Consider the following 25,309-nt stretch of genomic DNA (forward strand, 5'->3'; position numbering starts at 1 on the left):
AGATTGTGGTTGCCCTTTTGTAGCCCCCAAGCCTCAGTTCTACTGGATGATATTTATAAACTATGTCCTGTTTAGGAAGTGACAGGTAAATGATGCTTCATACAGGACATACAGTATATCATGCACACAAGCAAGCAAGCAAGCAAGCAAGCACACACACACACACACACACACACACACACACACACACACACACACACACACACACACACACACACACACACACACACACAAACACACGATTTAAATAACTGGTTTAGAATATCAAGAGCCGACTGAAGGTTAAAGCACTTAATCACTTTAAACTGCCCTCTGTCCGCAAACTAGTCTGACTAGTGATCTTAACAACTCGATGAAAGTGATGTTATTAAGTCTGCAATCTCCTTTTCACTTTGTCTAAACGATGAGAACATTTCTGCCGTTGAGCCAGGATTCTACCGCAGACAAGATAAAATCACAAAAGCGTTGTTTTTGTGGCAGAAATCCGCCAGTTTTCGTTTAGACTACTCTATATTTGGGGTTTGTGTTCTATTTTAAAACAATATTAAATACCGTCTGAAGTTATTCCAAAAGTATACAGCAATGTCAAGGCCATAGGTGCATACTGAAAATGAGTCTGCCCCCACCGAATGGATTAAATATAGCTTTGACAATAGGATGTAACTGGTTCGATGTATGCGGGATATGTTGTACATCTCTTTAACATAAAACAAAACTTTTTACATTTCATGAAATGAATCAAACTTAATATAGTCTCATACTAACAGCCTCAGCTGCAGCAGGAAGGCTTGTCTGGTCAATAAGAGATGTGCTAAGGAACATAAAAAAAGGTCCTTGGATTAATGAAAAATACAGCAGAAAAATTAGATATGATGTCCTATTTTTTTTTTTTATTGAATGGATTTACGTTGTTTATTGCTCACAGATAAAAAATACTTTGCTGTCAAAGCCTGTATCCAAAGACTGGAATCCTGAGCTTGAATTTATTTACTTTAACCAACAAAATCTATATCAACTTTTACTTTTATATTCTAATCTGTGTGCAAATCGTTTCTTGTCAAGACATGAGAGAGCTTGGAAATCACCAGCTCCTTAAGTGTAATTCATTGACCTGTCAGGACTTTGTTACCGCCACATTTCTCACAGGCTTCACAGTCCAGTATGGGCACAGTACGCATAGTGCACACTATTTACAGCATGTGACCTCATTTATTCTTTAAGGGCGCACTCACACTGTCTATCCGTACTGTGCCCAAGCACGTTTCACGGCTAAAGTCTAGTTTGTTTGACCAGTGTGAATGCAACCGTGTGACGTGTTACAGCGTGATGACGTATAGGCAGGCAAGAAGCATTCGCCGAGGCCCAGGTAGTGTGAGTACAAACAGGCCTGGGGCGCGGGGGGAGAGGGAGGGGGGGGACAATTACCCAAAAGCACGGGGCACTGTACGGATGGACAGTGTGAGTGCGCCTTAAAAGGGAAATGTACTTGTAACCATCTCTCTATGAAACAGATCAACAGGGGGAAAACATTTAATCCACGCCCCCCTCCACTCAAAAATGTACTTTTCATACGTTTATGTCCCCTAAAATGTCTGACATTGACAATACTGACTTTAATCTGTACAAAGTTTGTGTTTTCACATTCGAGGGGGGTAACGCCTTTGCACTCTGAAATCTGAGATTCAAACACAAGTGGTGGTGGTGGGCGGGGCTTGAGGTCAGCCTTGATGAATTCTAAATAAAGAGTAGATATGCTTCCATCCCTTTTAAAAAAAAACTTTTTCTGTGGGAAAAACACGTCAAAATCTTTCTCTTTATCATAGTAGAGCATTTTACCTACTTTAAAATGTGTCTGGAGGGCGACTTTAAATTCATGAAAAGGAAAATGAGATGATACAGGCCAAAGAAGGAGCTGCATCAAAGGATGTCTACGATCCTCTTTGCACACACTACACTGGTGTTGGCTTTACAGCCTGTGAAACTAAGCTCAGTGTTGTCAACAGCAGTAGGTGCGACATACTCAAGTGAGACACTGCTGACACCAAACAAGTTCTTACAATGTGCATCAGTGCATCATTAACACGGTGACCGGTATCACTTGTGGTTCCCAGGTCAAGAAAAGTGACAGTCTGTGAAAATGAGCTGAATGGGCCGGGGTGAGGAGGTGAGGCCGCATGTGTTTGGATCTATATAAAGAGAGGCGCTGAAAGCCTCCCTACACTCAGACCACTCACTGTCAAATGCTATTGTTGACCCCCCCCCCCCCCCCCCCCCCCCCCTTCAGCTCTTCTCAGTTTCTGATTCGAGCTGCAGCTACTGTGACTGGAATGGCAGGCCATTGTCGCATTGGCTGAGCGCCGGGATCAGACACCTATAAATAGACTAACCTATTCTAACACAATGGACATGGACAAATGGTCATTTCACAGGCAGAGGCGGGAGTGGTTAGTAGGAAGCACAATTTTTTAAAAAGTGTTTCAAGTAGACCAGTTTTCGCTCACGTTATACATTACACGAGGAAGGAGTTGTGTGTCTGCAGTTCAAAATAAAGAAACAATTGAAGGTCCTATATTGTAAAAAGTGAATGAAGCAGGTTGAGGTGCTTTATAAATATTGTAAAGTATCAAAACACTTGATTACCAGAGAAATGCACATAGTCCTTATTCAGAAAGGCTGTGCTTAAATGCACAGCCTTTCCGAGCTGTCAGGACTTCTGTAAGGTTGTGATGTCATAACTTTAATAAATGCGAACCCCATAGAGAATCACTGGAAATTCCTCGGGACAAAGTAATGTCTAAGAAACCCACTACAGTTCCTGAACTGTGGAAGACACTGAAGAAGAATGGACCAAGATCAAACCAGAGCAGTGTGAGAAACTAGTGATGTCCTGTGGGAGCAGATGTACTGAAGTCATTCAAAGCCTCTACACTTCCTGTTCATTTTTTATTCCTATAGACCTCAGAAAACACTGTTTTAATCTTCTCTTCTGACGCAGTAGTTACTGTTCTCTAATTTTGCTCAGTTTTTTTTCACAAAATAAAGGTTTTTGTTGAAGGGCCTTGGTGATTTAATAAAAACATACAAGTACAGCAGTGGTATAGCCACAGTGGATATTCTATCAAATTCTGAACAATGAAAAATAACAGTATTTCAGAATAAATAAATTGTTCATATATTTTTTTCTCCAATTTAGATTTCCAGTGTATATTGGTAGAAAGTGCAGCTAGATTGACGTTAAAGCAATAATGGTAAAGAAATGTTGAGAGCGCAGATGTGAAATAACCATAAGCGCTGACCAATCAGAGCAGTCTGGGCTTTTTCAGACACTAAAACAGAGCATGGATACAGGTATATTCAGATGGCCAGTATGAGAAAAACAAAGTGTTTTTTTAACATTAAAATATGTAAACATGTTCTAGTGGAAACCAAAAATAAGCCTTATATAGGACCTTTAAAGGATATTAACTGCTCAGGCACACAAGCACAACATAAGAAGGCAAAGAAGACGTAAAGATAATGGTTATAATATTTAATATTGTGACAAAATCTCTACAGGGAACGCTAATAAATCATTTGTTAGCAGACATCAATATCATATCCAGCGTTACGGCATTATGATTCGGGATCATGTGAATAGAACACAAATTTAAAAAATAATATAAAAATAAAATAAAACAGGATGGGAAACCTTTTTTCTATAGAGTCCTGTAGAGACCAGTGGATAACATGTGCAATCTGTAGCATTGGGTGCTTTTTGTTGAACATTTGTGACCAATGAATCAGTTCTATCTGCTTGGCTTTAATACATTCAGGAAGAGTTTGAGGTCGAAAAAGAACCACAGTGGATCCAAAGTTGAAGAAACATCGTCCCATTGAGTGCCCTACTGTTAACAGACACACTCGGCAAGTTAAAGTGTGGCTGTCTTAAAACATTTCTGAAAAAACACAAAAATGCTCTAGTCCACATATCAAATGGAGATTTTTAGACAGAAAATCAAATAGCATTAAGTGTTAGCAGCTTGACAATGAAAGCCAAAATGCATTTGGATGGATTTAAGTGTCTTTTAAGGTCGGACTGTCTGTTTAACTTGCCAAGAGTGTCATAATAGAAGAAGAGAAGAACACATTTCAGTAATTATAGTCATTATGAATTTACTGTGCAAATAGTTAATAGTTAAAAGAAAGGAGATGTTATATACGCGCTTCGTTAAAATGTGGAATGAAAATAGAACCCAAATGAGGCAGAAGCAGAAGACAACACTCTGTTTCATTTAAGATATACATATCCATTATCCATGCCATTTACAAATGAGGGGGGAAAAAAACAATTATTTTAATCTTCACCTTGAACAATTTTGGGTTATATACAATATTAGGGACATTGTACAAAAAGAAATGCTCAAGTACTATGTTGTAAGCTTCAAACATGATCTTTTTTCTCCCCTCCTGTCATATAGTTCAGCACTGAGGTTTTGCCTTTGACAGATGGAAGTGCAAACACGACTTGGATCCAGATACAATCACTCACTTGATAAAGGATGTTTGGACATATTAAAAGAATACTCATCGGACATTCAAGAGGACACGTAATCACTTTTTTCTTTAACAAAAATAGACACGGCTTATCCAGCCTTGAAATTCCTTCTCAATATATATAAAATTATGTTTGTCTATTTACAGTCAGATAGCGTTCTGAAGGATTAGAAAGTCCTGCTGGGGATTGTGGGTAGTGCAGTTTTAGTGTCGACCTATCCAAGGGCAGACAATCATCTGGTGTGTGGTTCTACAGGGGTAGGAGGGTTCAGCTACTGAAATTTCATTCAAATTTATCGTGTGCTCAAGCCAAGTACTGTCACCGTAACTAACCAAAGTCTCGAAAGAGGACAGATTAGCAGAGAATGATTGTAATTAGCTGATGATGATTGTGTGGACGTGTCAGCGCAGGGCCGGAGCCAGAAATGCTATCAGATGTACAGTACTCTCCTTCCCTGATCTGTGGCTACTGTGGGCAGAGCTGAGTGTAGAAAGGAGCCAGTTGTATAAATAGTATTTTGAGTGAACCTCTGCCTTTTTCACGAGTGACTGACTGTAAATATTTTGGGCATCGACATGTGAGATAAAGTTGCTGCGGCTGTGCTTATCGATCATAGTCACTGCTGTCTGAAGTTAACTGAAACCAGCAAAACCCACTGAGCCGGGTCTAAAGCTGAGAACTCATATCCAAGAGTTTGTTTTTGAAGAAGATATCAAATTGAATAACCAACCCCCTTTCAGTGTACAGAGCAAAGACTTGAGTACGTTGCCAAAAAATAAAATAAAAACCCTGCTCAAAAAGATGTTAAATATGGCATTTTGTTGACCTTTTGTTGACTCCGGTCAGCTCATTGAGAAAAATAACCTGATTCTATTTGACATCTGTTTATTTCTCTCGTTCTCCCTGTGTTATGACCGCTACAGTTGTTTTCCTCTGTGGGTTTGGCAGCTTAGATGTCAGGCAAAACTGAAGTGTGGCAGTATTTCATCATGAATTGGTGACCCTCTCACTGGTTCTCACTGTTGCCTTTCTCTGTCCACGCTGGGTATGTGGCTCTGCTGTCTCTCAAACAGATGATTGGTCCCATACCTATAGGACAAAGTCAAAAACATGAAGATTGTATAATAATCTGAAATATTAGGTTTATTGAAAATCTGAATGAAAACGTACAATAATACAACTACAGCCGTTTTGACCGGTCTTTTACTAACATACAGCTGTTAAGTAGGTAATATACAGAATACCAGGTTCTCCAGTTTAGTTTAGCCTGTTAGCATGTCAACATGTGCTAATTAGCACAAACACAAAGTACAGCTGAGGTTGATTAGAATTTAATTAGTTTCCGCTAGATTAAAGACTAAGGGCATCACCAAAGTTATCATAACATATTCTCCTTGAATAACCTTGAATATCGGTGTAAATTTCACTGCAATCCACCCAACAGTTGTCGGGACATTACACTCAAAACGAGAAATATCGACCTGCTGGTACTGCTACAGGAAAAGTAGGGTTTTTGGATTCCCCCTCTAGGCACCATAAATAAACCAAATTTCATGATGATCCATCCAGAAGTTGTTAAAACACGTCACTAAAAAAGTTTAATGCTGACCTTTTGGTACAAACAACAAAATTCATGGACAAACCATGTTAACAGGGTTCATGGGTGTACAACCAGAGCCGGTGTGAAGCCTTTGGCGCTCTTTATATCATCCGGGGGACCTCTCCTTACGGACGTCCATCATCCGGCCAGGAGAGCGGTCCATTCGAGGGTCTGCCATTGCCCTGCCCGGGGAGCGCTCTAACCGGGGGTCAGCCATGGCCCTGCCTGGAGACCCCGCTAACCGACTCTCCAGCATCCTGCCAGGAGACTTCTCTCTCTCCAGTGGACGGCTGGGAGACTTGTCCCGTCGAAACTCTGTGCGAGCCTCTCTGTAGCGGTGAGGAGTGCCGGGATCTCCGTGAACCAGGGGATTGGCTGCCAGCCTTTTAGAGATGTGTTCATTGTAGGAAGGAGGCCCACGCTTGTTAGGGCTGTTAGGGAGGAACCGGTGCACAAAGACAGAAGGAAGGGGGGCATTGGCCAAAGAAAAATATGTTTGTATCTCAGGTCATTGGCTTTGCTTGGCACTGTCAGGTTCATCGACAGATGTGGTGAGGATGATGAGGGACTCACAATGTAGCTTGTTTGATAAACTGTAGCTCATTGCTATTCATGGTTTGAAAAGACTGAACCCATCTACACAATTTGGTTTTTTGAACAGCACCTAAAGTTGACTGGCTCACAAAGACAGTTTTTAAAATCCGCACTGTGAGTCATAAAGGCACAGTTGTTAGAAATAAATACATTTTTATTTATACAACAATTTCCTTTTATTTTTGACAGGAGGTATTTTCAAAAGACACGTCTCAGGATTAATTACAGATAAAAAAATGAATGGTAAACACTCCCCTTCCTGTGAAGAAAAACATGAAGGTGTTACTGTTATTTTATAACCAGCTCAAACATAAAGGCCACAATTTCACCATCACCACCTGTGGATGCCAACCTGTACTCAGCAGTGCCAGCTAGACCCATTGATCCCTCAACACCAGTGTACATGCTACTCTTTAATCTCTGCATAACAAGGAGGACCAATTGCACCAAAAAAATTAAATCAATGAATACTGCAAGATGTAAAGTAAGAAATTAATAATTCTGAACGGTTCTCACAACACAATCTAAAGTAAAAAGAAATCTAAAAAAAAAGAGACTAAAACTGGCAATGTTTTAATTTACCTAGGTACCTTTATAATAAAAAAAAACCACAATATTATGAATGGGAGAAGAGACCTGACACCAATACTAGGTGCTACAGATAGATTTCAGTCTGCTCAAAAACAATAATTTACTTTAAATATCTAGTTTGTGACCATGAGAACCAATAACTAATGTTGTACTGCATGTTTCTAACTCCTTTCTTAATGTGTGGACAGTAGTTGAAAGAAAAAAAAAATATCACCAAACATAGATTAGTGTGAATGAGTTCATTAAGAGAATGGCAGAGGACAGACAGTAAGTGTGGCCTGAAGCAGGTTTAATAAATAGCGTCCTTACCTGCGTCTGGAGCCGTTTGGTTGCAGGTCACCTACACCCTCTTGGCTCTGGACCAGGCTGCCCTTACAGCAAATGACCCGCAGTTTGTTCTGGTAGGAAGAGGCCAGATAGATGGCCCCAGAGGAGATGGCTGGGCCAAGGTAGCGTGGGTTTGGGATATCCAGGTGTGCATATGAGTGGGGCCTGGGAAGAGATACAAACATTAGACACCATATCATTTAAAAGAAAGCTGTGACTTAAATGGATAATTCTTGTGGATGCGTTTACTGAGCCATGGCAGTAATGGAGAGTTAACTATTCAATCACTAAAATATGCGATGACACGCCGTTAAGACCCACAAAATGATGATGATGTTTACTGGGAAAAAACTGAGTGTAAACCTTAACTAATGGACTGGTGCTGACAAAGGAGCCGAAAGCAACCTTACCCCAGAGCAGCGTGTCCCTGAATTTCAATAACGTCCAGAGAGTTGAAGTAGGTCACAAACAGGTAAGGTTCTCTATAGGCTGAAATACAAAAAAAATCCACTTAAATTCATATCAAAAATTGTACACTGGCCATTCAAGAAAAACAAACAGAGTGAAATTCGAACAAACCGAATGAGAGAGGCAGACGACTCCATTTGATATCATCGCTTCTACTCCTGCGGCCGTATGAGTCCACAAACACACCAAACTCTGCAAAAAAAAATAAGATCCACAATGTTAAATAAGAAAAATAATCTCCTGAATACACATGTGCCCACACGGACATGAAAATAAATGTCTAACCGTGGAAACAGAGCAGGTATTCGTCTTTCTGCGGTGCCGTGGTGACCTGGATGATGGAGATGGGGAAGCTGTGGGAGGATGCTGCGAAGACGGCTGAAGCTAGAGTCACGTCGTTTTTGTCCAGAAACTCTGTGGAAAGAAATCAACATCAGATTAAAATGTTGAAACCTCACAGCAATAGAAAATGTTAGAACACACAGAAAATAATATTTTAAAAAGTAATACAGGATGTGAATACATTTCATAATTGGGGGGGGGGGGGGGGGGGTGCCCTACCTTCCAGCACATACTGCTTCATCTCAATCTCATAGAACTTGTTGGTGCCAATAATGATGCTGTAGCCGGTGAAGTGGATACAGCTGCAGGGCTCTGATGTCTCAATCTCCTGCAAATACAAACAAAAGGTCAACACCTTTTCAAACTCAATACTCGCTGAAGCAAAACACTGCATTTCCTTCATAACACTATAATTTCCTTCTCCAGCTTGAAGGCCCACTCACCTTTCTGATGCAGAACTTGTTCAGGCTTTCATTATGTCGCAGAATTGTAATTTTATTGGGCATAGCAGCACAGATACAAATCCCATTATCAATCTGTAAAAAATAAAGAAATGTCAGCAGTAAATATCTGCAATCACAAAGCACACCGCTTTGCTATTGATCTTCAGTTCATCAACTAAACAGTCTAACAAGGAGGATTCTGCTCTGTATAAGTGACAACAATGTGACCCACATTTCCAGAAGAGAAGAGGTGGCATCCCTTGACTGTCTCAAAGATGAAGGGGTTGAGGTCAGGCTGAGCCGGGAGATGGGACTGCGACAAAGACTGTTTCACCTTCTTGATCTCCACCAGACACAAGGCCCTCTCCTCTCCTGGATGACACAACGAACAAATCACGTACAATCACACGGTTTATAAGTTAGGGCTGGGCGATTAATTGCATTTTTATTTTCGTTTCACAATTATGCTCTCATTTTCGGCTTGTGTTATTAATCTAGCGCAGTCCCTACCTTTACAGTGGGGCGCTTACACCCCAGACTTAAAAATACCAGATTTCAGTGACAAGAGAACTGCAATGACTGACTTTTTAATTGAGTATAATGACCTCAAATCAATATCATGCACTGACCAGTGATCATCAGCAGCTTATCAAGCTCCTTCAGGATCTGGATCTGGAAGACAGAGGTCAGCCCGGGGATGTGGGTCAAAGAGTTCTTTATGACGTTAAGAGCGTACAAACCCTCCTCAGAGCCAACCAACACGATCTAAGGGAGAAGATACGGTAGATCTGAATAAGTAAAACATGCAGCAGAATGATGTAGCAGTCAGGAGAGTGTCTTACTGGACACAGAAACAAGTGTACATAACAAATCAACTTAATTATGTTCCTGTCCTTCTACCTGGTCAGTGAGAGGCAAAGTGCAGTTGATGTCCAAACGGTCATCACCCTCCAGCTTTAGCAGAGAATTGCCCAGAAGTTTCTATTAAGACAAGAAGAAGAAGAGAGAGAGAGAGAGACATGGAGCAGAAGGAGGGGGCAGGTTAGGCATATTTTCTACCAATCTGTCGCTTTGGAGAAGGGGTTACCAAACCTTTTCAGCTTGAGACACAAAAGAGAAAAGTTGTTTCTCCCCCCGGCCACCACACAAACTTAAAAAAATACAGCTACAGCCGGAGCGTGTGAACACATATTTTCATAGCAAGGATAGAGAGGCGAGAGAGAAAGGAGGTGTAAACAGCTCCACACACAGTGTCTGAGCTAGACAGGCCAGCGTAGTGGTGATGACCCAGAGCCTGTTATTTATATTTATTAAATGTTCTTTTCTTGGGGTGCCAGCCGGTGTTTAATCAGACAATTCAAAGGTTAGGTTCGAATTAAAGGTCCATCCCCACATGAATAAATTAATCAGCATTAACACATTCATGAGCCCACTTTTACCACACAGAAGGATAACAATTACACAAGCAATAACCAGAGCCACAATGCAAACACAGTTTAAATCAGTGTATTGCACAATGAGCTACACTCGGCATCAGAAAATGTCTTTTAAATAATTGTTCAAAAGGTCCAAATAATGTTCCCCAACAGAAACAGTCCAAAGTTAAATCAAAAATTAACAAAATAAATAAAGAATTTCATAAGGCTATTTAGTTTGTTTACTAAAAGGACAGAGTTGTTCTATAAGAATAAGGATCCTTAAATGACTCCTGTCGTGAGCTGACTGATTGAATACAATTAACTTGACTTCAACATGACATGACACTGATAACATGCACCTCAAATTCTTCAATTTATTCATACATTCTCATACACCACTGCTTTTGACTTACACTTACTCATTGTTTACTTGTTTGCACATTTCATTTAATAAATGAGCTTGAAATGCTCTTTAGTTAATAGAGTATCTTTGTTTATAGTTAATACATGTTGACTGGAGAGCAGTCAGGCAAATATTATTCATTATATGGAGATGCACTGGTGGCATTTTAATGCATATGACAATACATTTCTTGAATCCTGTCACAACATGAAAATGTCTTTGTGCACAAAGTGAGTTCCATAAAGAATTTCCCAGTTACTTTACGTACTGTAACTGGCTTACACAGAGTCCTGACATCATGTTTGGGATTAATTGGAATTTGTGAAGTCTTTTCAGAAAAGTGGAGCATATTAATGTTCATTTTTGGAAATGTATAGCTTTTTGCAGTTTGATGCTCAGCAAACACATATGGGTGAAATGTTCAGGTGGTTGTCAGAATACTTTTGGTCATGTAGTGTCTGCTGCCATAAGCCAAAAAAATTTAAATAAAACAAAAACATACAGTGTAGTGACAATGTAACACTATTTCACAGGGTCATTTACCCCAGAATGTAAGAGGAATGGGAAAGTGCTCCCAAAAACAGCAATAAACAGACAACCACCAACAGCAGAAGCCTGCAAACTGAAGGAATGTGTACATGTGTCTGTCATGTTACAGTGAACGGGGATACAGCGGGGCATGGCTTTTGCAAAAGCATGCATGACAAAGCATATGACACCAGGCTAGAGGTGCACACAGCATCGACTATTCTCATCCATGCACTATGTGGGTGTATGAGTGTATGGTACAATTGATGTGAGTGTTTGACCACTGAATGCTTTCAAAAGGTCTGTGAAACATTCAGTAACCTGGGGCAGTGTTGACCTGCGCTGAATAGTATCAGTGTTGTATGCGTAGATGTGTACAGCTACTGCATGCTCAGTCTGTCGGTTGACTGAAGCCCAAGCATTCGTGCGGCTACTTACTGTACCTGAACAAGAGGGGATAGGTTCTTCTGTCTTTTAGAAACACCTGCCTATAATATGATCCACACAACCGAGTTGAATGGAGATACACACGCACAGTATATTCACATCAACAGAGACGATGACAACACAAATAGAAGACGTGGATGTTGAGAACATGCAGAGAGAAGAAAAGAAGAGGGAGGGAGAGAAAACGAAGTGAAGGCACTGGCTGATGTTTAATGGAGGCATTCAATATTTCTTACCCAATATTTACACCAAAAAATACAGCCACCCTTGGATAAAGTAACTACTTGTAACAAGTGAGTTTGTCTTTTATAAAAAGAAGACTCTGTGGTGTCTTTCTTACACATCCGACAGGCAAACTCAAATTGTGATCCATATCAGGCCTGACACAAGCAGAAACACACACAGGCACAATACTTACAGCATCAGAATCCACTTTTTCTTTAGATCCACGGCTACCAGCCACCACAGACTCCAGTACAGCCACCCAGCGTTGCTTGTCAGGGAAGCTGGGAGCCATGAAGTAGATCGACTGACCTGGCCAGCAGGTGGTGTGGGGATGTGACTCCAGCTTCAACATGTACGGTATGTCTGCATACACATACAGAAAGAGGAGACTTGTTGGCTATCTTACAAACAGCTTAATTTCACAGCTGAGCAGAACTGTCAACATTTTTGTATTTTGAGATTTAATGTATAGTTTGGACATGTGGATCCATCTTAAAATTTGAGGGTGATACACTTAAACTCCTACAGTAGGCTGAGTGCAGCAGAATTAAGTGTTATTGATCCAGTACCTGACTTGGCAGTGTTGATGAGTTCAGAGGCTCCAACAGCTCCGTGAACGGTCACTTCTCCATCAGGCAAACAGAGCTCAAACTCCTCCTCAACTTTTATATAGTCTGGAAGAAAAACAACAGTTTCTTTTATTTGATGAAGCTGAAAACAAACTGTCTCATTAAGGAATGGATCAGCAATGGTGTGTTGCTTTTAACTGTGAGAATACAGCCATTAAAGTAGTACGTAAGTAAGTAAGTAAGTAAGAAAGTAAGTAAGTAAGTAAGTACTACTGGCCTTCTCTGGGCTCAGTATCGTAGATGGATACTTTGGTTCCATCAAGCACCACATATTTCCTCTCCCAGCCCTGCTGACCTCGCTTGCCATTTCTGTGAGGAAACAAATGCACAATTCTGTCAAAGCTGTGGGGTAACGTATGATGCACGGCCCGTTTGGTACTAAAGGAGGTCTGAGGTTACCTAGGCTGCTTCATCCATCCCTCTAAGCGAACATGCCCACTGGCCTCTTTGACCTGCAGCACAGGAGAGTTTGCTTTGTCTCGATAGAGAGCCTCTGAAAAGTGAGTGGCATACTCAGTGGCCGGAAGACATGGTGAGCATTTAGGGTGACACAGGGTGTGACACTCTACAATACAACAAAGAGAAGAGTGTGAAAAAATGCTAATTTATATGCAAAGTCTCGTAAATAAGGGAATTCATATTGCCATGTTAAGGAGCTATACTCAACATACTGGAAGAAAAATTGTGCTGGGATTGCCTCCAAACAGCCCTCACAGACTGTTCCCCAATTTTTTAAATAATCAGGGCCACATGCACTAAAATGCACGAGCAACAGAGAAACTGATAATAACACACACAGAGGGAGAGTTCATTCTCTGCTCAGGGCGCCATTATGCCACTATAGACTTGCATAGCAAATGTTTGTTTGCTGCTATATTAATGTTCTGAATGTTGAGTACAGCTCATTTAAGAGATAATTTGAAATATATCCACATTGAGTACTCCCATCTACAGTGCAGGATACGAACCTAGACAAGTGGCAGCCTGTCGTCCAAAATGCACAGTGTCCAGGCAGACGGCACACTTGGCAGCCCTCATGTTGAGGCCCACGGTGAAGCGATGAGGGATGTTGTGGTGCATTCTCTCTTTCACACGACGGCCAAACTCTGCAATGCAAAAAAAGGAAAAAGAGGTGGGAAAGATAGGAGTTACTGAGAGAGAAATATGACCAATAAAATTACTACCAGAATATTTTGTTACAGGCTTAAACTCACTTCAGAAAAAAGCAACAAGTCCATGAGATTCAGTTTGTTCAAACAGCATGGCCCAATTTGTTTAATGAAGTATTTCTAATTTAAGGCATTAGGCATATCAATGTTGGAGTATACTAGTATAGTCAGATTTAGATTATGCATGCCAATGACCATGGGATGCATTAAAATATTTTTGGGTGAAAAGCTACCTATCCAACCATGTGCTATCTAAATGATGACTGCAGGATTGATGCTGGGGGGAGAGGAGTACATCCCGTCAAACTTGACCTTTTAATATAAAGTCAGGTTACTGTTGGGACAATAAGACAGATGTATGATATGAGCATGTGTGTTTGTGCAGTATAACATGCATGGGGATGAGCTCATCATGCATGTTAGAAGACACACTGGGGTTGACTGCTGACTTACTTTCAAAGGTGACCCTCCTCTTTTCTGTGAGGACAAAGAGGAAACAGACAGAAAGAAGAGAGCAATCTAACAATAGCTACGAGACAGCAAAAGAACACAGACAGTCAAGAACCCGAAGCACAAAGCAAGGCTGACTTAGCCAGACGAATGGCGTGGGTCAAGTGTCTCTGAAAACACACATCAGGGTCTATGTTATGGTACTACAACTTATGCTGCTGTGGTATTAAGAGATTCAGTTGGTATATGAAGCTTTCACTTTCAAGTGAATGCAGTATTTTTCTCTTTGGATGATCATTTTAGAGTTGTTTTCTTTTTTCAGGAGATGGGCTATTTACAAATTTTGATATGATCCATGGCAGCTATGACACATACAGAGAATCATGGTGATCATTCACAGAAAAAAAGGTAATTTAGCTTTGGGATGTTGGAAAACCCAGATTAAAACCACTTTGTGAGTCAGGCCCAAGCCAGGTTACAATGTTAGCTGGATAAATGCACAGTGAACAAAACAAACTGTGTTTTAATTTCAGTTCATGTCCCTGGTTTGGAGCGAGATCCAGGTTTAACATGCACTGATCACAGTTATCCAACTTTATTTTCTTTTCAACTAATGGGGCCCTTAGAAACATAAAAAAAAATTAATGTGGATATGGGACACATTTACCCAATCAGCTGCCATCATGTGGCTGGGTTCACAAGGTCAGTTTTGTTGTCAAATGATAGTCACTCACTGTTACTAGACAGTATAGTGGAAAAATGTCAGAAAGGAAATGTGATCCCTAAATTGACAGAATTCTCCAAGGTTGCGGACTCTTCATCTGTTCAAGTGTTTTTTTCTGATAAAGCATGATTAATAATGTGTGGGTACGGACAAACAGTAGCCTAGGGGCCCATGACCACCTTAATCCGCCACTGACTATATTATAATTAATTCAATTAGCTCCTTATCTATTTTCCTAGCCTATCTTTGGTCTCTTCCCTCCTGGGCATCAATAAAGTCTAATCTCATACTGCTGCAGCTAGTTATTATTACTACAAGATAATTTGATGCCCACATCGAGTTCAAGCCAATTGGACAGGCTCTGTCCACTTCACACACATCATGTAAATAAATAAATAAATAGATAAAACCTGTCAAGGCCCAGATCCAGCACCTGCTTATGCTCAGGGTTGCCCCCATATTCTGAAAAAAAACAAGGTAAACCTTTAGTCCAGTGGAGAAAACGCGATGCAGTGCACTAATGGGTGCCTTTAAAATGAAGAAAACACCAGAAAACTTTCTATGTGCTGGTTCTCCACTGCATGTTGCTGGTGTCTTTTTAATTTTTCAGCCCCTGCTCTTCAGATAGCCTGAACCTAACACCCCTTTTGCTGACACTTGGAGGTTCGCAGTTTTACCATTAATGCTGTTGAAACAAGTTATTTTTGTGTTTTATTATAGAACTCTGTTGACATTTTTCCCATGTCGGCATTCACTTTGATTTCTGATGGTTTCTTTTTGCATACACGCACTCAAGGCACTTGATTTACCCTACGCCATTGGTGAAGTGTAAAGACATTCACAGTGTTAACCAATTCTCTTCAGCTGTTCTAAAACAGAAAACTGTTCTCTTCTAGAACACCCATCCTTCCAAATGGGAATGTCGAAGATTCTCTCATAGAACAGGTATAAAGCTTGTGCATGAACACACCTGGAGCATTATTTGCACCAAAGTTTGGCGAGCAAAGGCACGTTGAATAACTGTTAACTGTTCATAACCAAATAACAATTAGGAAATGGAGGATACCACAGCCCTCAAAGATTTTGAACACCTTTGCTACGCCAATGATTATCTCCTCTGCAAAAACAAGATCCTCCACAAAAAAAACAAAGAACTAACCAGAGACAAGGAGGTGTTGCAGAAAAGGATGAATGACCTGACGGGCCAGGGCACACAGGACACCAGCTGTGACCCTGAAGCAACGGATATCGACGAGATAGATTTCCAGGAGCCTAGCACCACCCCTGGAGATTGTGAATCCTTCCGCCGGGCCAACGAGTTCCTCACCCAGAAAAACAGTGACCTTAGCACAATAATATTCAAAAACATAAGAGAAATGGCGGTTCTTCGGAGAAAAATCACTGACCTGATCAGCCAGAAGACACAGGTCTCCAGCAGTGGCTCTGAAATATCAACGGCCACAGGGTTTGCTAATGAGCAGAATCGAATCCCTCAAAGCATCGAAACTCAGACTGAAGCAGCTCACAGCTTCGGTGAGCCGCAGAAGTTGAATGCCCCACTCGAAAGTGTAAAGGTGCTTGAGGAGGGGCAGTGCCAGGAGCAGGACTTAGGGACTGAACCAGACAGCCGTTCAGTGTGGAGAAGGTTTGTCAGGTTCTGCACCCAGAGATTTAGGAGGAGGACATAGAAGGTGACAGTAGTTGGGTGGGGCGTTCACAAGAATGAGGAGTGATTGTAAACAGCTGGGGCCAATATACTAATGATCTTGTCCTTCCTCTTCCCTAGGTTCCTTCCAGTTTCCTTGTCATTGCACAAACATCTCCTGAACAGAAAACAAGAATAAATAAAGCAAAATAAAAAAATATTGCATGCATGCAGTTATTATTCATCCATTCAAAAAGATTGAAAACAACCTATCTCTATAATGTGTTTCAATATTTATAGCATATTGGGTTGTTTATAAAATAGGGAGATTGTTTATATTTGTAGCATATTGGGTTGTTTATAAAATAGGGAGATTGTTTATATTTGTAGCATATTGGGTTGTTTATAAAATAGGGAAATTGTTTATATTTGTAGCATATTGGGTTGTTTATAAAATAGGGAAATTGTTTATATTTGTAGCATATTGGGTTGTGTATAAAATAGGGAAATTGTTTATATTTGTAGCATATTGGGTTGTAGGGATAAGTGTTTATCAATGAATTATCATGAACAGTGGATAGGAACAAACAAGCGCAAACTTCTTTCTGCTCCTTTTTGAACATGAAATATGTAATATTTATATTTGTGTTACTCTTATATTGGGTTGCAATATACTGCATACAGTATATTGCTTTTTTATTTCTTTTTAACATGTTCAAATTAAAAGAAATTTAATTCATTCACTCAAGCCCCAAAAAACAAACAAAAGTTCAAAGCGTTCATCCGCACACCCTCATAATCCAATGATAAATTAGTTTATATGCTGACAACAATAATGGAGGAATAAAGCACAGGATTGTGTTTCATTAGATAACCAAAGGCACAATGGATGTGAGGCATAGTAAGCATCAAAATCAAATATCTAATAATCTAATCAATCTCATCAAGTTGGTTTCAAAGCCTGAACAGATTGATTTCTGTTTGCTAAAGCTTTGGATAAAATATAAACAAATGAAAGAACATGTAGGCTTGCAGTGTTATTATAAGTTACTATGCTGTCTGTTCTTACCAGTTATTTAAATGCATTCACAGACTAACAACTCAACAAAATGACAGTTGGTTGTAGGTAACCATGGTTTCTGAAACCTGTCACGGCATTTGTACAAGGGGAGATTGCACAAAAGTCTCTGTGTTAGACATTTAGATGTATAATGTCGCCATAGTGCCATCTGTAGGTGAATTGCCATCATTATGTTTGCAGGATTACCTGGAGTTGCATCTGTCATCTCATGTTTGCTTGCAACTGCACATTCCAGTTGTGAGAGTCGCCATAGCTTGAATAATGTCAGATAAGAATTTGGCATACAAATATTTTATATATCTTCTTTTTTGTTTGGTTTTAGGATTTGACTGTATTACTAAAAGGAGGAGAAAATTCAAATAAAATCTAAAAGGGTTAGCCTTATAGCTCGAATCCTGGAAAAAAAAGTTCTACTTTTCAGGAGTAATGAGCAAAAAAGTAATCACAACTCGTTTGGCCCATTTGCCACTTTTACTCTTTTTTTTTTTGTTGAGATATCCCACTAAAGAGCCGATAAACAAGACCAAACACTTAACCAATCAAACAAGATCAAAGATTAAAAAATAGAGTTTTAAAAAAGGAGCCAATCGCCTCTTCTGATCGGTTTCATCTAATTAAAAATGCATTGTTTTAACCAATCACTGCCTGTTTGGGTTGATAAGTTGCCTGGTGACAGGAGTCAGGCATGACAGAAGGCTCATAACATAAACAGGATGTCAATATTGATACAATACTTTGATGGTTAATTAACACAGTCAGTTCAATCGTAAAATATGTTTTTGTTAATACTGAGGTCATCAAGTGTAACTCCATTACAGCTGATCACATTCTGGGGCGTTTTGTAAAAGTAGTCCTTGAATTTAAGATATAAGAAGGAAGAGTTTGTAGGCTAAAGTGAACATTTAGACACAAATCATACCAACTGACTAGCCCATTCACATCATTTCTACTTTAGTTGAGATCTCCAAAGTTACCCGACCTCTGAAAACATATGAGTATTAAGCCTGTGAATGTTCTCATTCTCCAGGTCATCGTTATCCCCAAAGCAATTTCAGTCAAAAGCAACTGGACTTGTCGGACCAGTCCCAGCCTGGTCAGATGCGTACATGAACTGATGAGTGGCAGACTCTTGGATGAGAGTGTAAACCCAGTCCAGTTGCTTTTGAGTTAAATTGCTTTGGGGATATGAGTAATAAATCATGTGCCAAATGAGTTTGACCTGAAAGCAGACATGACCAACATAGCCTAGTGTATCACTGTAAAAAAAAAAAATCAAATATCACCATTAATTACTGTCAATAACTGTCACTGTTATTATTATTTACTATTATTATTTGAACGTTTTTATAATTACATACAAATCTATATACTGTAGATATGTGATGGTTTAGTAATGTTAAGTTAAATAACACATACATCTGTTCTTTTACATTCAAGGAAAAACTGTACACAGTAAAAAGAAAATATATATATTTTTTAGCTCTGTAAGTTTTAACAAGAATGAGGAAAGAACAAAACCCCTTTTCGTCACAGCTAAAGCCACCCTGTTTCTCTGAACACACTCGGCACAGATCTGCAGTTCTCACAGAAAATGCACCCATTATTTCTAAATGAGGTAGATGTAATGCCACTTAAGAACTGTATTAAATCTCAATATAAACGCGAGAGAGCATTAACTGCAACATCAGCACACTTGAATGCTTCCCCTGATCGATGATTGGTGCAATATTCCTATAACATTCCTACAGGGATTTACAGTGAGATTATAGTGACCTTTTTGTGGCTTTAAATGGGGTTTTTATGTGTTATGTGGATTTTCTTTAACCTTGCTGCATCATAAGTTACAGTTTTGTTTTTGATGAATTACTTAAGATGTATATCAATAAGCCTGTAGATCTTTATTTTTCACTCTGTGAGCACTGCTGTCCTTATTTATCATGGTGGATGTCCATTTGATTTATTTCATCTTTCATTTTTCTTAATGGCCGCTAGGGGGCGATGTAGTTTAAATCAATACAGATTCAGTGAGTTACCACTTAAAAACTGATGCTGATCTTTCACATAAAGGTTATGCATTTTTTTACTTTAAAATCCAACATTATATGTTTAATTTTAAGGTATTACATTATTGTTGTTCTAGTACATATAATATTAATATAATAACTCATATGGTCCATACTTCAACAGTAAATAAACACTCTTTTAGAATGTTTTTGTTTGAAACAGAGGAATGCTGTAGCCCACAGGTTGAGTAGTTACAGTAAAATCAAGATAAACCTATACAATTTCTCCTCTTGTCTCAACTGGATTGAATTAGGATTTTACTCCATATCTGGTAAGTAAGTTAAGTCATTATCCTCAGAAATGTTAATGCCAAAACTTTATATGCTTATTTGCCAAACTACTTATGTGTGGAGTCGAGAGAGGAAGATAACCAGCTAATCACTATTTTCACCATGTCTTAAGATAAAAATGGCAACAGACATTTTAAAGGAGCAATACAACAACCTGCAAGAGGAAAATGACCAATATCAGAAGCTCATCAACCAGCAGAAGGATCATTCAGTGTCTTTGGATGGGGAGGTAACGTTAGACTAGATGGACATATGCTGTGTTATTTTACTGTGCGTTCATTTGAAAGTTTAACCAATTGTTTTAACTCAGTTGACTATTATTTCTGTTGCAATTGAGGTTTACTTCCAACTGTATTTTTGGTGAGATATGATGCTATGCTCTATAAGTAGCCTAGTAGAAGTCACAGTAATAACAGTAGAGTAGTAGCAGTAGGCTAATAGCAGATGTAGTATGTGGTGTACTAGTATTTTAGTGCTATTCTTTTTGGATCAGAAAGAAAATGGTGAGAAATGTACAGTAGCTGGTGTAAGCATTCAACCAAATCATTCTGTGTTATCATTCATTCAATATCAGATCCAATCAGCTGTCTGATGACAATTTAGCCTCTAGGGGGGAAGGGCTAGTATTTTAAGCTTGCTGGTGTAGGCAGGAGAAAGCCAGGCCAAGACTCCTTCCTCCGAGCGTTGGTCATTGTTTACAGACCAATTAGCAACTTGAGATTCAAGAATGGCTTTGGGATTGAGAGACTACATTCCTATGCTGAGTCTGTTTATAGAGATTATCATTCATTTAACAACACATTGGATTGAAAATGAAACAATGGCAAGAAAGGAGATGATTATTAACTTCAATATGAGTAAACTTACACTCATATTTGGTGTAGGAATTGTAGAGTTGTAGTCCCATTGTTGTGCTGCACTGTTTGAAATGGCAGGGGACTATGTATTGAAGGGGCTGTGGTTTCTTTACTATCAAGCACCCTTAAAGCTGAAAGTCAGCACTTACAATGAATAGTCAGTGTTTAGTTATAAATTCAATGTGCAAAAAAGAAAAATGTATCACAGTCTGTACATCAGTGCACTGTATGTATTGTGTCGTCTTGCCTTTTATTCACGCTTGTGACGGAGCGCCTTTGAACGCCCGTCACTCCCTGACCGGCGCGCTCTTTCTCTCAGAGAGTGCCGGTGCTGGGAGCGCACGCTGCGCTCTCATTGTTCCGGTGGAGCCATGCTCCATCCAAACTGTCTGCTCACAGACCGCATCTCGCGGTCCAACAGTGACACAAACTTTCGCCCATTTCCCTGAACTCTGTTTGCCCATCGTAGGTCGTCGAGGGTGCACAGTCGGCGCCTACGCCACACACACACGCTCACCTGCTGTTGCTGTAGAGGTCTGTCTCGGGTTCACGGCCGAACCGAGGCAGTTCCGGATCCTGATTTAAATAGCGCTGGTTGGCGCGCTTCCATGGGTCAGCTGACCACGGACTATATTAATATTATGATTTAAGATGAATGTATGGGGAATTGAGTTGTTTTGTGTGAACAATGGCACAACTGTATGGAGGGTTGTTAGTGCCACACAGTGACATGAAAGTTAATGGGGTTTTTTTTGTGGTTGGGTATTCTATTTCCCTGTGTGTATGGAAACCCCTGTGCTGGGATAATTGGTTTGCCAGGGGGAGGGGCCAAAGGGTATATATAAAGGAAGCTTTGCTCACTCGAGGAGAAAGGGCTTTTGACAAAAGGGAAGCCAGCCGAGCGGGAGGAGCTGTGTATGCTTTTGAGTTCAGCGAATAGAAAAAGTTTGCTTTGCTTTGTTTTGTATAAATAAAAGTCACAATAATTTTTCAAGGATAGGTAGAAGTAGAATAGATTCAGTGGAGAGAGTATTTTGCGGGAGTATCGGCCGATGACCTGTATAGGTCCGGTATACGATACGCTTGTACAAATTCTCTACCATGCCAGAGAATCAGGAAGATAGTTGTTGCAGTATGGATGAAGTGAATCAAGACGATGGGCACTGGCAGACAAGGAGGATAAATAAAGCAAAATGGACTAGGGAAGTGAAAGAGAGTGAGGAGAAATGGAATGTCGTGGTGAGGTTTGAAGAGCCAGGAGTGAAGAATTTGAATCCAATAAAACTGACAAAAATAATTAAGAATCAGGTTGGCGAGGTAAAATAAGCTAGAATTTTAAATGATGGCAATTTGTTAATAGGATGCAACTCTCAAGAGCAGATTGGAAGAGCTCTAAAGCTGCAAGCTATTGGGAGGGCAGTGGTGGTAAAGGTGGTAAAAGTGGGTGAACAAGGGAGTAAAGGAGTGATTTATGGGATTCCGTTGGCAACTGAGATGAAAGAGCTGGTAAAGAACTTAAAAGTAAAGTGTGATGCAGTTCAGAGTGCAAAGCGCTTAACCAAGGGAGCTGAGAAAAAATAATCTGAATCAGTTCTGATACAGTTCAGTATAAAATAGTTGCCCACAGAGCTATACTTTGGATTCATGAGGTACAGGGTAAGAGAGTTCACTCATAAGCCAATAAGATGCTACAAGTGCCAGAAGTTTGGTCATGTAGCTAAACTGTGTACTGTAAAGGGACAAAAAGATGTGCAAAATGTGGTGGGGAGCATGACTATGGAGAATGTGGAGAGGGGGTAAGACCTAAATGATGTAATTGTGGAGGGGGACACAGTGCGGCCTACTGGGGGTGCAAAGTAATGAGAAAGGAGACTGAGATTCAGAGTGTGAAAAGGAAGGATAGAGTTTCTTATGCCAAAGCAGTTAAAAGAGTGGAACAAACAAAGAATAAGAATGAAGGAAATTATAGAGGGGAAACACATACAGAGGCAAGAACAATTCAGAAAGAAGGAGAAAAAGGAGAGGGAGGAGAAGAGGGACTTGGTTATCTTTATTGCTGGGGTAATCAATGCAACAGCTGAGGTTAAATCTAAAACCGAAAGGATTAAAATCATTACAAAAGCAGCAACTCAACATTTGGGCATGGTAGACCTAAAATGGGAAGAAGTAAGGGACTGTCTTGCTGTGCACTCAAACCAGGAAGTATGGAAAGGATGATATGTTAATTTTACAATGGGATGCAAGGAGTCTGTTGGCAAATGGTCAAGATTTTAAAAAGTTTATAGATAGGAGTATAAAACCAGAAATAATGTGTGTTCAAGAAACATGGTTAAAACTTAGATTTGATTTTGTTATATCTGACTATACTGTCATCAGACAAGACAGAGAACAAGGAAGTGGTGGGGGATGTGCTACCTTTTGTAAGGAAGGGTGTTCCCTATAGGGTGTTGGGTACAGGGAAGGAACAAGAATATGTGGTAGTGGAAGTATGGGCAGATAAAAAGAAAATAGTAGTGATTAATTATTATAACCCTTGTAAACAGCTAGCATTAAATGAACTAGAGGAAATAGAAGGTCAGGATAGAGATAATGTTGTATGGTGTGGAGATTTTAATGCCAATAATACACTGTGGGGAGGGGAAAAGACAGACAACAATGGGCAGGTAATTGAAGACTTAATGAATGATAGGAACTTAGTTTGTTTGAATGATGGTAGAAGGACTAGGATTGATATTAGAACTGGTAAAGAGTCTGTACTAGACCTCACAATTCTGTCCAAGAGAATGGCTCCAAAATGTGAATGGGAAGTGCACGGAGAAGGCACTATTGGAAGTGATCACTATCTAATTCTATGTAAACTGGAGGTTGATGTAAGGTTGAGCTCAGAAGATAGCCATGGAAGGTGGATTTTCAAAAAAGCAGAGTGGAAGAAATTTAAGGAAGAAAGTGATTTGTACATTAGTTCAATCCAAGAAACAAATGATGTTGAAAGAAATGAAAGTGAGTTACGACACAGTATTTATAGGGCTGCAATGGCTTCAATACCAAAAAGTTCAGGAAAACTAGTAAGGAAAGTTGTTCCATGGTGGGATGCTAAATGTGAAGAGGCAGTTCGGGAAAGGAACAGAGCATTTAGAAGGTTAAAAAGAACTCATAACTTTCAACATCTGATTGATTATAAACAAGCACAGGCAGTAGTGAGAAGGTCTATAAGGCAAAGAAAAGGAACATACTGGAGAGATTATTGTACCTCAATTGGATGTACTATTAATATAAATGATGTATGGGGAATGATCAAGAAAGTTGAAGGTAATAGAAGAGAATGGAATTATCCAATCCTGTCAGATGGAGAACAGTTGGCTATATCAAACCTAGAGAAAGCAGACATGATGGTGAACACACTGAGTAAGGTACAAAGTTCAAGTAAGTTATCAGAAGAAGAAAGAAGGGGTAGGGAAGAAACAGGGAGGCTATATACTGAGATTATTAAAAAAAAAGACAAAATAGAGGATAAATATAATGTTCCATTCACACTGAGAGAGTTAAGAAATGCTTTCGATAAGTGTAAGAACTCTGCTCCTGGTAAAGATGAAATCTGTTATAGCATGTTAAGACATTTAAGTGATACAGGAATTCAGAAGGTTTTTAATTTATTTAATAAAGTATGGGAAGAAGGAAAGATCCCTACAGGATGGAAGGAGGCTGTTATTGTTCCAATAAGAAAACCAGGAAAAGATGCTAGTAATCCAGATAATTATAGGCCAATAGCTCTAACTTCTCACTTAGGTAAATTAATGGAAAGGTTGGTGAATGGAAGGATAATGGACTTTATTGAAGAGAGGGGGGTGATGACTAGTTGTCAGAGTGGTTTTAGAAAGGGCGAAGTACTATTGATTCAGTCATATGTCTTGAGGATTAAATCAGAAAAGCACAGGTAAAGAAATAGACTGTTGTGGCAGTATTTTTAGATTTGGAAAAAGCGTATGATATGCTATGGGTAGACGGCCTTTTAATGAAAATGCATATGTTAGGAATTGGAGGAAATATGTTTAACTGGGTGATGGACTTTTTAAATAATAGAAGTATTCAGGTGAAAATAGGGAAAGCAACATCTAGAAGGTGCTTGGTAGAAAACAGGACACCACAAGGAAGTGTGATTAGTGCATTACTGTTCAACATCATGATTAATGATATTTTCACTAATGTTCAGCCAGGTATTGGAAAATCACTGTTTGCAGACGATGGTAGCTTATGGAAAAGGGGAAAAAATGTAAAGTACACCCTGAAGAAGGTACGGGAAGCTCTAACACTAGTGGAGGACTGAGGAAGGAAATGGGGCTCTAGATTCTCTATTGAGAAGACTAAGGTTGTGTTTTTTACTCGAAAGAAAATAGATAAAAGTATAAAACTGGAGCTGTATGGTAGGAATTTGGAGAGGGTTAAAAGTTTTAAATTTCTTGGTGTGTTTTTTGATGCAGGA

The 25,309-nt window shown here is 39.6% G+C and overlaps 1 protein-coding gene across 1 annotated transcript; it reads right to left on the reverse strand.

Moving 5' to 3' along the window:
* Positions 1-6,240: 6,240 nt before the first annotated feature.
* LOC310965862 (citron Rho-interacting kinase-like) lies at positions 6,241-15,797 on the reverse strand (the record flags this gene model as incomplete). Its single annotated transcript, XM_083939614.1, has 18 exons — positions 6,241-6,565; positions 7,629-7,811; positions 8,057-8,135; positions 8,226-8,306; positions 8,400-8,528; positions 8,676-8,784; positions 8,900-8,992; positions 9,132-9,271; positions 9,529-9,664; positions 9,800-9,880; positions 11,692-11,736; positions 12,114-12,283; positions 12,490-12,594; positions 12,767-12,858; positions 12,949-13,114; positions 13,518-13,655; positions 14,172-14,195; positions 15,794-15,797. The coding sequence occupies 18 exons, from the start codon at positions 15,795-15,797 to the stop codon at positions 6,241-6,243; spliced, it is 2,100 nt and encodes a 699-aa protein (XP_083795740.1).
* Positions 15,798-25,309: the final 9,512 nt, after the last annotated feature.

Source organism: Echiichthys vipera (genome assembly GCF_963691815.1).
Source record: "Echiichthys vipera genome assembly, chromosome: X".
In the NCBI taxonomy this organism is placed as follows: domain Eukaryota; kingdom Metazoa; phylum Chordata; class Actinopteri; order Perciformes; family Trachinidae; genus Echiichthys; species Echiichthys vipera.